The 13,985-nt window shown below is 32.6% G+C and overlaps 2 protein-coding genes across 2 annotated transcripts; both read left to right on the top strand.

The window, feature by feature from the left end:
- The first annotated feature begins 1,134 nt into the window (after positions 1–1,134).
- On the top strand, positions 1,135–6,616 carry LOC133188961 (uncharacterized). The gene is made up of 4 exons (XM_061324428.1): positions 1,135–1,248; positions 3,224–3,362; positions 5,445–5,666; positions 6,088–6,616. The coding sequence occupies exons 2-4, from the start codon at positions 3,248–3,250 to the stop codon at positions 6,228–6,230; spliced, it is 480 nt and encodes a 159-aa protein (XP_061180412.1). The 5' UTR covers positions 1,135–1,248; positions 3,224–3,247; the 3' UTR covers positions 6,231–6,616.
- A 2,485-nt stretch (positions 6,617–9,101) lies between these two features.
- On the top strand, positions 9,102–12,421 carry LOC133188959 (uncharacterized). The gene is made up of 4 exons (XM_061324427.1): positions 9,102–9,182; positions 10,193–10,378; positions 11,189–11,437; positions 12,213–12,421. The coding sequence occupies exons 2-4, from the start codon at positions 10,228–10,230 to the stop codon at positions 12,350–12,352; spliced, it is 540 nt and encodes a 179-aa protein (XP_061180411.1). The 5' UTR covers positions 9,102–9,182; positions 10,193–10,227; the 3' UTR covers positions 12,353–12,421.
- The last annotated feature ends 1,564 nt before the right edge of the window (positions 12,422–13,985 follow it).

Here is a 13,985-nt window from a genome sequence, read left to right as displayed (position 1 = left end):
AGAGTGACTGCACTACCTTTATTTACAGTTAGGACTCTGACATAAAAAATGCCTGGACTACCTCTATTTTCAATTAGGATTTTGACAAATAGAGTGATTGCACTAACTTTTATTTACAGTTAGGAATTTAAAAAACTACCTTCTCTACAATTTGTTTTAAAGGGGCCTGGACACATTTTCATTGCCGTTTTATATATAAAAATAACTTCAGTTTAATGAATTGAACTTACATGAATATTCTTACAATTCAATGTCTACGATTTTCTTCATAACATATGGTCAAACATGTGTGTGTAAACGTTGGCACGAGTTCTGTTATTGTTCATGTTTACGTTTTGTCGGGTATGTTCAATTTGTTAACTCTACATACATCACTGGACACGAACTGACAACAACGATGTGTTGATTTTGCTTTCCCTCATTTCTACACTTAATTTTCTGGATTTTATAGATTTAAATATTTTCATTAATACACAGCAATTTTTTCACTTTCCCTAAATATTAAGGATAAATTATACTTCATAAAAGTGCAAGGATGTGTGTCAATCAAACGCGTCCCGAAATTCATAGTTTTAATAATTTTCAGATGAAAGAAATTGTTAGACACACTTTTATAATATATCGGTCTGAAATGCTCTAGCAACATGTACGTCATGATAATATACCGGAAATTTTAGAAATTTTTAATTTCAAACCCTTAATGAAAACACAAGGTTTCTGTTATTATGAACAATTTCAACAAGGAGATTGATTTTTTTTAATGAAAATCAAATAATTTAAGATTTCGACAGTAAGCGAAGTTTCAAATACATAATTTTTGACGGTGGCAAAATTTTAAATAGCAATCATAATGAGAGTTACTGCTCATAGCACAGCCTCTTTGTCCTTCAAACCAAAGTATGAAATAGTACGGAATTACAATTCAGCTGGCCGTTAGATAGGCAACATCGCCATATAACAGAGGTACAATCCCAAAGTATAAATCTACCTGAGGATTATTTTATCGCTGGTATCAACTACAGGTAAGGGTGCAACAAATGAACAAAATGGGAATGCATGTAACTGTGAACAGGCATGTTTCATATTTTTTGTTTCCGTATTTTGATTGAGTAGTGACATTTTGATTAGCCAACTCCTGCTGATATCTTGCCCACTGAATGAAAGCAATACCAGTTACAGAATCAAACACACAAAAATATTATATAGAAAATTACAGTTCAGATCGAAGAGAAACAGACGCAAAAACTTGTAAGTATCTTGATATATATTTTTTTCTTTTATCTTCCTTTTGGTATGTTTTATGAAAATATGTATTTGTTTTATGTAAACCTCTTTTCTATCTAAATAATATTGATTAGAATAATGATCACAAACGCAAATTAGCAATTTTAATTTTATACACTTTCTAAATGTATACAGTGTATAAAAGTTAAGGTCAATCTACCAAAATGTACGATTAAAACAGTCCATTTCAAATCAGATTGTTGACATCCAGCATTGTTTGATCTTTGCCAAACATTTATTAATGAAATGCTGAATTTCAATTTTCCAAATCAATAGACTCAATATGAAGTATAAATGCACTCATGTTTTACGTATAGAAAGAGGCGTTGCGTTATAAAGGATGCATTGAGTTTTATGTAATTTAGAATGTATATATATAAAAGACACGTTGAGATATGTGTTTCATGTTTTACACCTGTAGCTTGGATGATTATAGGGTAGAGTGACAAATGTTACATAAAGCAGGGCGCCTTGGGTTATTTGAACTCATGAACTGTTTCTTATTAACACACTACCAAGAGACACTCATAAAGAAAATCATTGTGCATAATAAACAGTATGTTAAAATTGATAAACTTGGAATCATAATTCAATAATACTGAATGTATGAATACTGTAAACCAAATATTATTCGTGTGCTAGACATATCCGCGAGTTACGCGATCTTCTTTTAATTCTCGCCGCAGACCATTACTTTCTATTTTGTTTTTGTATAGGCCTAATTCTCAGTAAAATTCTCTTGAAAATCAATCATCGCAGATGGATTCCAAACTTACGAATCGCGAATAAAAGATGTCGCGAATAATTCTCGGTTTACAGTAAGCATAAATACAAACAATGTTATAACGTAAAATATGAAGAAAACTTTTGATAGCAAGTATAACCTTCACAAATCTTAATGATTTTTTTTCCAATTATTTTCTTAAATCAATTTATATTTTCTTTCTTTATTTAAAAAATTAAATAGGTAATTTAAGTTTACGAATGTTATTCATAAGTGCATGTATTAAGGAAAAATCTCACACCTAATGAATATTCAGTAAGGGCAATTAGTTACGTGCAATTCGCCATCATAGACCTTTATTAATCATCCAAAAATACACATTACTCGAGGGATCTTAAGCATGGTGGTAAGTATGCATTTTAGATTATCATCCTTGCAAAATTGGTCAAGATACGACATATAATCACTTTGGAATGGACCTTCTCCATACACTTAAATCTAGCATCTTAAAAGAAAAAAAATAAACATGTAGATCAGTAGAGCATCCAAAGTAAGTCTGGTGGATTTACATCCTAGAGGCCTCAGTCATTGGAAGTGTGGTCAAAATAAGGCTTATAAATACATAGAAATGGGCCTTTCCAAAAACTTAAACTCTTCACATGGCGTATCACAAGAAAGTGTAGCTTGCATCCGGAGATGCATAATACATGCAAGTTTGGTCACAATAGGGTTTTTTGTTACTTTGGAATGGACCTGCTTAAAAACATTGAACCTGGTCAAGCATCTAGTTAAGATAATAGGTCAGGTGCAGCATCAGAAGCAGGTCTGGTGGTAAACATCCTCTGGTGTATTACTGAGTATGCTTGCCAATTTGATCCAGGAAGGGCATACATTTACTTTAGCATTGAACTGCTACAAAAACTTTATCCTAGTCACTCTAAAAAAAAATAGGATAGATGCAGCATCCAAGCAAGTCTTTAGTACATATTTCTTAAAATTCGAGTTTGGTCCAGGTTAGAGATAATTACTTAGAAAATGGACTGCTCCAGAAACTTTAACGCTGGCTCAGAGGGTGTAGTTCATCTCCGACTCTTCGAGGAAGTCTAACAGTGGATATTGCGTTGTGTTTCATTACTGTAAATGAAGATAAAGTGCATCAGTATTTGTCTATGATTGTTAAGGCTACACAGAGAATATTTTCATTTTATCCGGTAGAAAGCCTGGAATTACCTTGTGGACATGGATAAGTCACTGCTTGTGATTGGATTCTTTTGCCTTACTTTAAGTGCTATTAATGCACAGACGGGATCCGAACTTCCTGCGATTGGTGTCCTTGCAGCTTTGGGAATTTCAGGTAATGACATACTAATTACAAAATAATGATATATTTTGCAAGTGATTACATGGTATATACTCTAGAATATTTCTCACACAAATTGAAAACAAATCATGTAATAGATAAAATTTTTTCCCGGAGTTGTGTAAGTGGCTTTTTTAAAAAAAAAAGTTTCTTTTGTTTCTGAGTTGTTCTGTTACAATATATATATATTTATGTATAGATGACCAAAATCTCCAAACATTTATACATGGAAATATCTACCCATTTCTATCAGTAAGCTGCATGGAATAGTTGATTATTTTATATTTCATTTTTCTTTCATTCATTATACTTAAATTGTTTTACCCTGCTTCCGATTTCCTCAAAAGGAAAAACTTATCCTGATAGACAAAAAGGAACCGAATGCAGGTTATTTGTCAATAATACTAGTTTGCAAAGTTTATTTATTAGGAAAAAAACTTAGCAACTCCAACACATTGATGGATTGATTTCAAGATTTCAACTTACTTAAGGTAGCCTCACATACCAAATACCGTTGAATATCTGCAAGCATGTACAGAAATGTCCCGAAAAAGAAGGACAGACTGACTGACAGACAAAGGGACAGTTACAGACAGGCAGACTGACGGAAAGGAAACCTATAGCCCTCTCCAGTTTCACCAGCACGAGGCTAATAATATCATAATTATATATTTTACTTCTCAGTGTTTTATGGTAAAGTGTACATTGCAATTTATATACAATCATTTAAGTTTTACCGTCTCAAAATGAAATATGATGATAACAAACAGTAATCAAAATTAAATGAAAGAATACAAATTATAAGCAGAGATTATAAACACGGACCTCTGAAACATGAGTTGGGATCATGTGCCATGGAGGAGTAAGCATCCCTTCTCGAACGGTCACAACCGCCGTGTACCCTTTATCATGATCATGTTAACGCAAAAATTCGTAGTCAATTTAGTATGAAAATAATGGCCTAACATATTTAATAAAAGATGTCAGTCAACATTCGACCTAACGACAGATGTGTTTGCAAACAAGGTCATTGTATCGACTAGAGAATCGGCAAAATGTTGCCTTTAAACTAAAATGTAGATACCCATGTATCATCACTTATTTTTCAGTAATCTGCATCGTTTTTAGAATTGTTAATTCTAAGAACATGCTCTTGTGTATCGAATCAACAAGGAGACATCAACTCCATATGCAGATGAAAATGGTAAATTCCTATACAAATAAGGGAAGCTGACGATAGAAAAGTTGAAGTCATTACGCTTATCATAAAGTTTAGTTGTTGGTGTGTCATCAACGTCTTTCTCTTCGGTAAAATATCCAAATATGAATCAGATGTGTCAGAATCCGCACTGTCTTTTATCTCGAGTTCAGTGGGATATAACAATTCAACGTATGAATGAAAATAAATATTGCTAATTGATAAACGTCATCGATATATCTAAATATCGAATTGAAGGCTACAGCAAGATAATTTCTCTTTTCATGCAGAAGTTTTTGAAATAATTCTGCTTTTTACGATTACAAAAAGAGAACTGCTAATAACGGGGCACATTTAGTACCCAGGCATCTTTTTGATATTAACTTTCGGGTACTTTGTGTAGAATCAGAATGGTTTTTAACCAAATAAGTTTGTAGATGAAAGCTGGCATGAGAGGAAAATTTACTAGTTTGCATGTTGCATCGAAAATGATGTTTCATGATCTGTTTAGAGTCGTTGAAATAACCCGTTTAAAGTGATGACGAGTGATAAAGTTGAATAACCTTGAAGTTTTAGGTATTAAAGGGCATTTTTTTTGTATGTACATGTTTATCTGTGAGCTTCTCTATTCCTATCTGTCAAAGCATTTTATTTTATTTTATTGTATTTTATTTCAAGAAAACATATTGATAACAATAGCGATTATCTTAAACAACAGTAAATAAAATGTACTAGTACTCTTAGCTAATATTTGAATTCGCCTTAATAAATTAGCAAAAGCTCAAGGTAACACTGTGACTACGAAACAACACTTTGTTATATGTACATATGAACAGTGTCATTTCATCCCCTTTAACATTCTGAAATGTCTTTTTCAGCTGGAGCGGCTAATACTTATTTATTTGCACTATTCCAACGCCTAAGGCTAGATTTACAGGAGTGCGAGGAGAAGATCACCTGTCTCGAAGACTGCAGAGACGATTTAATTAAAGTTGAGAGGGAGGAGGAAAAATGTAGAAAAGAATGGAGCGAATGTGAGGAAGCATATTTTAAGGTGCAGAGTGAGCTTGAAAATACAAGGGCGGATCTTAAGGAGTGTGGTGAGGCTTTTTATTTTTTGTGTATCTATAATTTGACAAAATAAATAACTATAGGATATATCCCTTCCAGGGAAAATTGTTGCTGCGTGACAAACTCTCGACCTTTAAACACAGAATGGTGTTCTTTATATTATTTTTACTTCTATTTAATATAAATAATGAAAAGTAGAAAAATGATTTTTAATTCTTTACTTTCAAATTATATGCAGGAATTTTTTTTAAATACAAATTTGGAGTGCAAAATGAAACTAATAAAAGAAGCATTCAAAGAAGGAACATTGAAAATTAAATTTCACCAGAAATATTTATCATAATTGGACTTAAAAAGTGCTGATGGTATTCAGTTTGTTTGTTTTTTAATGAAAAACGCATTTAATTTTAAATAGCGCATAACAAAAGTATACATTTTTCTACTTTATAGAGTTTCTAAGGAATCTTTGTCGTGTTCATAATGATGAGTGTTCCTGTGCAGAATATACTAATCGAGTTGATTGCGAGGAGGACCTTGGGTGCGATTGGCAAAGTGACTTTTGCACAACTGCCGGCTTTGTATTACCTGCTTAGCTCTACTTTTAAAAGGATGTACAGTAAAATATGGTTAAATCAGACATGCATACACTAAGTATCAGCTGATAATAAATTAATTTTCTAACTAAGAATTATAAACTTTAAAAAAATATTCACTGTAACTAATTACACATGCATGAAAGTAATTTTGTTTGCTTCATTCGTTTGTAATATTTTCGTAAGTGAAGTGTTCTTCATTCCGTAAATAATCCCCCCTTCCCCCGAATAATTGCAGTTCTTAAAAAAATCAAAAATCTGCATCAACTTTCATAGAAATGTTTTCCTCTGCTTGTAAAAGGACCTCCTTTTCTTTTTCTTTTTTTTTTTTTTTAAATCCAATCTTTGTCAAAAATATCTCCGCTTGTTGTGAAATAAAAATATCAAATTCATATTGCATATTTTTATTTGTCCAAGAAATTTGAAAATAGGCATTATACAAACAATACCTATCTACTGCAAGGTAATAAGATCCTGTTAATATATCCCTGAATACAGAATGAGATGAAAGGAAAGATATTCACACTGTATTATGAAGTGACGTCTACACTCTCAAACCCTTCCACGCTGTATTAAAGAAATGTGAAGATTACAAACAGTAATCAAACTCAAAAGTCCATTGATAAAATACAAATTGGGAGCAGACCAACACAGACCTTTAAAAACATCAGAGGTGGGAACAGGCGCCACGGAGGAGTAAGCATAACCTGTCGACCTGCCACAACTGCCCTGTGCTGCTTGTCATTATCGGGCAAACGGAAAAACCCGTAGACAATTCAGTGTGAAAATAATTTGTATAAAAACGTTAGTCAACATTCGACTTGATGATAAATTGCATTTGCTGACAAGGTCCTTGTATCGACGATAGAATTTGCGAAATGTACACTTTAACCGAGACTGTTGATATCCTTGTTTCATTAACTTATTTGTCAATAGATTGCCTCGTTTTAGAAATTGTTTGTACGTAGAGAATGCTCTTGTGTATCCAATCACCTTGGAGACATAAACTCCATATGCAGGTGATAATTATATATTGCTACATAAATACAACAAAACGTTGACTATAGAAAAGTTGAAGTCATCATGTCTATTATAAAGTTAGGTTACCCATCGACATCTTTTTCTAGTAACATATCCAAATATGAAACAGATGTGTCAGACTCTGTGGCATCTTTTATTTCGAGTTCGAAGGGATATATCGAATCAATTTAGGAATGAAAATGAATATTGTTAATTGATAAAACATCGTCGATATATCTAAATATTAAACTGAGGGCCACTGCAAGAGACTTCTTCTTTTCATGTGAAAGTTTTTTGGATAAATTCTGCTTCATATGAATACAAAAATAGGTCTGCAAATTACGGGGCGCAATTAGTGCCCATGGGAATTCCGACAGACTTGATCAAAAAAAAAAAAAAAAAAAAAAAAAAACTACATAGATATTGTCAATCAGAAACTCAAGCATCTTTTTAATATCGACTTCGGAGTACTTGTGTGTACAATCAGAATGTTTTTAACGAAATAATTTTGCAAATGACCAATGACAAGATAAGTTAATTAACGAGTTCCATTTTTATTGAAAAGCAGCTATTTATAATGTCAAAAAGCCTGGACTTTAATTTATACTGGGGAATGGTTGTATAAAGTGTTGAAAAATCGTTTTAATGTTTTAATGTTAATGATTTAGTAAATTTTTGTGATTTCAAATTTTCTAAAAGTTCTTTTGAGTTTTTAAGTATCCACATCTGATTAACACTCCTTCTCGAATATATTGTTGTACAGTACTTTTGAAGTTTCTAATTCACTGCTGTTAATATTTAAGTGAGGAGTAAAGAAAAAGGCTGGTAGAACATTTACTGGAACCCGCTATTATTACTTTTGTAGACACTTAGAGGAGTAATACGGAAATATATAGGGTCCTTGAAAAAATGCATATTGGGCGATGCGTAAGTCGAGCCCAATATGCATTTTTTTAGGGACCCAATATATTTCCGAATTACCCCTCTAAGTGTCTACATAACGAATTTATCCTGTCAAAGATTTTTTGATAAAGTTCATTTTCACTGAGTTAAGCAAACCGTTCCGTAACAATTATTTATATTTTGACTTTGTCCAATGCTTATGTGACGTCAGTTATTAGGCTCCTTGCTTGTTCAAATGAAAACAATATACTGTTTACTGAATATGGTCTGGACAGTATGGCACGTGGAGGGGGCATATTGATTTGATTTGTGGTTGGTAGGTCACGTGGAGGGGGCATATTAACAATATAATGTCGGTAGGCAGCATAATATGGTTTAATACAGTTTTCTTCTCGACCAATGAAATTTCAAGATTTTTATCAGAGGTAGGATAAGTATATGTAAGTAATGATGTAAGTATGTAGTTTAGGAATATAGAATAAGAATGGTAATTCAAAGTGAAAGTCACGGGTCTTTTGGATGAGACCTTAACAATCGAGGTCCCGTGTCACGGTATGTGTTGGCACAATAAAGAACCCTCACTGCTCAAAGGCCCTGAGTGCATGCCGAGTATAGGTCAAAATTTGAAGCCCTTCACCGGTATCTGGTGACTTCTCTATAAGAGTGAAAATTCTCGAATGGGACGTAAAACAGCATATGATCAATTAATCAATCTTCTCAGATAAAAGTTTTGAATAAATTTAGCTTTTTAAAATTAAAAAAACGTTGGCTAATGAAGGAGTACAACTTAGCCCATAGACATTGCAACAGATTGCATTAGAAGAACTTTTACATACAATAAACAAATGAAATGTGCATGTTAGTGTTGAGTATGATACATGTAATGTTGTTTCCTTGTTTTGATTGAGTGATGTTATGATGTTCTACCCGACATGTTTGTACAAGCCCACAATATTAATACAACAAAACACAAGGGATAGGAAAGTTTACTCCTAACTTTAGATTGAGGAGATATCAACGATAAAAATCGTAAGTATGAGTAACACACGTAGAATTTAAACCATTTTGTACATTGTGATTTGATAGATTTTTTTTAAAATTAAAACAAGTTAACGATCAAACATGCACTTATTTGAATTTTACAAATAAAAATAAATTAACAACATATATCTTGTAAACAGTTTGAAAATAAAAATAAATTGTAGTGAAATGATTTTTACGAATCAATTTCTGAGATTATATAGAAAAAAATCCTTAAGAGGTATCCTGAATTCTCCAGTCTTTCAAGAGACATCTTTAAATCATTTATCTCGTCTTAAATATACAAGGTTTTTTTTTTTTACCATATATAACTTACTTTAAACATTTTAAAAGCATTTTATTAAAGTCAACGCAGCATCCTCTTAATCATTATACATGTTTAGTAATAATATATGGAAGAGAAAATTACAGAAAAAGCCCTTGTGGCTCAATCACAAGCCCACGAAAGTGGAAGGTATGGAACTTGAGTAAAATGATAAATTTCATTTCAAATATATCGTATTTAATTCTATTTACTCTAGTCCATAATATTTTTGCATTTCATTCTCTCATATCAATATTACGTCTCTTGAGTGACATACAGAGTATGGTTAATTTAATGATGATTCACAGCAATATAACACAGAAGCTAAGGTTATACACCCTGAACGCCAGTCCTGGGGCAGTCTGATCTTATACAGGGTTTTGTATTAACATATGATCTCTGGGTTACAGTATAATAACATGTGGTTGTTGATTTGATGAATGCATTGTATTTTGGAAATCCCAGGCTTAAAGATTGCCTATTATTATATAAACCTGTATAAATTATCTTGTAGCACTACTTTTGCCTAGTGTATTGCTTAAAAGAAAATATAACCAAGGTTTAACATACAAATACACGTACACATAAGAAAAGTTCACTTGGACATAGTTTTAAACAACAAAACCATTTCAATTTGCCAAAATAATGTGAATTGTTAAATTCATTTATTCATATCTCATTTTGCTTTCAACAGAACAAAAAACTCGCCTCAACTTTTAAACAAAAGGAATGCGTTCCTGGAATTATCGTTCCAGTCTTGGTATGGAGAACACTGTGCTTGTGATTGGATGTTTCCTTCTCACAGTGACTTCTATCTATGCACAACAAACAGGATCAGAGCTGCCATCGATAGGCGCTCTAGGAGTCTTGGGAATTTCCAGTATATATATCTTAATTTACCTTTTTAATTACTATCTAAACAACTGACTCAGAGACCAGAATTCTTAAATTTTCTTTGCATCTGTAATGGTTTCGAAACTTTGTGTGATCAATTCTTCATACTAAAACACAATTTTCCCATATGAGTGGGTGTTGACTCCATTTTTTGAAAGATTATACTCAGTTTGCGTAAAAATATACATTCTTCGGTTAACAAAAACATAGAGCAAAGATGCACTATACCTTAAAAGTACACTTTTATGACACAACATTCGTAACTTTGCTAGATATATTTGAAGTCCATTTGGTCAAGGGTCATATCACAAACAGATTTTAATGCCGATGGCGTAGTGCTTATCTTGTTCATCTCGAAGAAACTTGATCCTATCGATTTTTATTGCTTGGGTTCCAACCCCAAGAATACCACATTTTTTTTAAATCATAGAATGATTTTTGCCCAAAGAATTTTCCGCAGAAAAAAATTTTGTTTGTCTCAATTTCATACTTTAAATGATAAGAACTTTACTCAAATTCTAAATTACTAAATTCACAAATTGAATATAACTTTTAGACATTTGAAGCTATAGGTATTTTTCATGCCTTGTTCACCCATCTCCTTTCCATTATTTCGTAAATGAGCAGTTTTATTATTTTTTTTTTTTTACACTTTTTAATGGTATACCAAAAGTTTCTAATATCCTTCTTGCCAAAATAATTGATATGTAGCTACCTTTTATTTAAACATTTACACTGTGACATTTTACTTACTTGTTAATAGTTCATAAATGTGATTTTTATTTCTTTTTTTCAGTGAGCGCATCAACTTCAATATTGTCTTCAGCGATTCAAGATCTAAGGGCGGATCTAGAGGCGTGTGAGGACAAACTGGAAGACTTGGAAGAATGCCAAGCCAGTTTGAAAAAGGCAAGGGATGAAGAGGAGGAATGTAGAAGAGGGCACAGTGAATGTGAGGAGGCATACTTCAAGGCACAGGAGGATCTAAGTAAAGCAAAGGAGGACAAGGAGAAGTGTGATAATGATTTTGGCGGGAATTTTAAAGGTGAGGTATTTATAATCATATTTACATCAAAGTCAAGAAAGAGATTACATTTCTACTCATGCTTGTTTCTCAGTTTGTCAATTTTTCTGTCTTTGTATTAAAAGATTAATACCAGAAAAATCTTGAAAAGATGCTCCGCATCACATGATAAAAAAGATGTCTTGTTGTTCGTTTTCTATTGATTATTATAATTGCGATGTGCTTTTAAACTCAACAAACGGCTTTTAGTTTGTTAAAGGAAATATGTACTGTAGCGGAAGAAAATAAACTTAGCTGCATATTGATGCGAATTCTGTTCTAAAATTGGCTGAATATTATTATAAAAAATGGTTTGTTTATGGTGTACAATTTATTTTCGTCATTTAAGTTTTGTAAACCATTCATCAAAAAGACACATCTTCAAAAGTGATTTTTATGTGAAAGTTACCTGTATATATTGAATTTGAGGAGGTGTCCTACAATAAATGCATGCAGAAAATAGCTCACCTTGAACAAACACGTTCTTGCATAAACCTTGTCACATGCTTTTCGAAGGCTTGTGGCCTTAACAATAACAATCCTTTAAATAATCACAGAAGTTTGCAGTAGATGTTCTTTCGATCGAAATTTGATAAATAATCAGCTTTCCCAAAGATAACAATTCCTATGATATTTGACTGAATTTTGATTTCAAGGATTCATAGTGTAAAAAAGGAAAATTAGTCATGCAGTCTCTATCACTTTATTCTAATTTAGATTTAAATATTGTTTCCTCTTTTTTTTCTTCTATTTTTAGAGTTTCTGAACAAGTTTTGTAATGCGTATGTAAATGAATGTATCTGTGCAGAAAATACTACTCCAGAGGAATGCGCTGCGGAAACTGAAACTTCCTGCAATTTTGATGTTGCCCAAGGATTTTGTAAACCTGGTATCTAGAAGAATTAGACAGTATAATGTCAGTGCAAAACTTGTTGCAATAAATAACATTTATTTAATGCTGCGTAAACTCCTTTTTGAATCGATTCAGAGTCCCAAGAACAATGGAGTAGAATAAACTTAATAAACTTAAAAGATAATTTATTTTTACTTTATTTACATTTTGACATGATCTAAATTTTGAATTTATTTGTAAGGAGTAAATAAAGAATATGAGAGCTTTATAAAGATACTAATATGTTTGTGGGATAACGGTATGAATTGATTTGACCGCATGATTAATATGTAACTTGGTTTCAATTTGCAAGGTATGGATATTATGTCTAATCTAAGTTCTACAGGTTGGTAGATGGATGTGAAATGCGGTTATCCAGTTTTCTTTTGAAAGCTATTTGGAGTCTTCTTGAAAAATTGTTCCATAATTTATACCTTTTGGCTTACGCTGGATTGCAGTATCATGAGATCGACTATTGGTACACACATCAGGAATACAGGAGAAACAAATAGTAAACCAATATGCTTAAAGCAGTATGCAGAAAGAAATAGAAAGACAGGATTGATTGATTGATTGATTGATTGTATATTGTTTTACGTCCCATTCGAGAATATTTCACTATGACATTTAGAGAAGTTACCATATACATCAAAGTTAGATCTATATTTAGCATTCAGGGCCATTGAGTAGTGAGGGATCTTTGTCATACCAACGTCTACCGTGTCACGGAACCTCTGTTTTAAGGTCTCATCTGAAAGACCAGTGACTTTAATTTCTAATACTGAGCGCTTGGCGAAGAAATAGTCACTACCTATGTTTACATCTAAGGTTTGACTTGAATTTTCAGAATTAATAATAATGAATTTGTGATAACAATATTCCTTATAATATCTTTCTTTTGTTTTTATAAATGACCTTAAATTTTATGGTACTCTGTAAGAAAATAAAGAGAAGAGAAAATTAAGATTCAAGTTTTGATTCTGGGCAACCCGCGTCTCAGAAATTGCATTTGTGGAGGTGATATCGCAGTGGTTAGCTTGGACGTCTTCGGACCCGGTGGCCCCGGTTCCGAGTCTGGCCGTTGCTAAAAACTGCTTTAACATTGTAACCTTGGGCAATTTACATCACTCTCCTTGCGCATCTTCTCAAACCGTAGGTTAAAAAGGGTGCTGGGCACATGAGACAAGCAGGCTATGTGAGTGTATAAGCATTAGCTCTGTATATATGGCAGCTTTACATGTAACCCCCAGAAGGGGGTGAGGATGCTGTGGGCGTATGGATCTCGTAAGGGGGTCGTGCGGGGCAAAACCCTACCTTTACCCTTACCTTCCCAACAGTTCATCATTGAGAATTTACAAAATGTGACTGTGTGTAAAACAAACAAACAATTCCTTTATAGGAAAAATATTCTCATTTTAAAGCAATATGAGCTGCAACTTTGATGTCAGAAATTTGTGTTACAAAATTGTAATTAGCTTTTTCAATGACAGAAAAAAGAACCTTTATATACTTCTGTTGTTCAAATTTGCGCATATTTGCGATGGAAGAACTATTTATAAGCTTCGATTGGGCCAAAATTACATTGGTGTCGTCCTATACAGTATTGATTTCTTATATTATAATGCTATATATTTGATA

This window comes from Saccostrea echinata, unplaced genomic scaffold, assembly GCF_033153115.1.
Source record: "Saccostrea echinata isolate AGI-Se365-2 ecotype Australia unplaced genomic scaffold, CSIRO_AGI_Sech_v1 ptg000016l, whole genome shotgun sequence".
Classification (NCBI taxonomy): domain Eukaryota; kingdom Metazoa; phylum Mollusca; class Bivalvia; order Ostreida; family Ostreidae; genus Saccostrea; species Saccostrea echinata.
The sequence above is the reverse complement of the archived record's forward strand: the minus strand, read 5'-3'. Positions and strand labels throughout refer to the sequence as shown.

Excerpts from the sequence above, each read along its gene's own strand:
- LOC133188961 (XM_061324428.1), top strand. The coding sequence starts at position 3,248 with ATGGATAAGTCACTGCTTGTGATTGGATTCTTTTGCCTTACTTTAAGT. Across the intron at positions 3,363-5,444 it reads TGCAGCTTTGGGAATTTCAG|CTGGAGCGGCTAATACTTAT; the intron begins GTAATGACATAC and ends TGTCTTTTTCAG. Across the intron at positions 5,667-6,087 it reads GGCGGATCTTAAGGAGTGTG|AGTTTCTAAGGAATCTTTGT; the intron begins GTGAGGCTTTTT and ends TCTACTTTATAG.
- LOC133188959 (XM_061324427.1), top strand. The coding sequence starts at position 10,228 with ATGCGTTCCTGGAATTATCGTTCCAGTCTTGGTATGGAGAACACTGTG. Across the intron at positions 10,379-11,188 it reads AGGAGTCTTGGGAATTTCCA|TGAGCGCATCAACTTCAATA; the intron begins GTATATATATCT and ends TCTTTTTTTCAG. Across the intron at positions 11,438-12,212 it reads TTTTGGCGGGAATTTTAAAG|AGTTTCTGAACAAGTTTTGT; the intron begins GTGAGGTATTTA and ends TTCTATTTTTAG.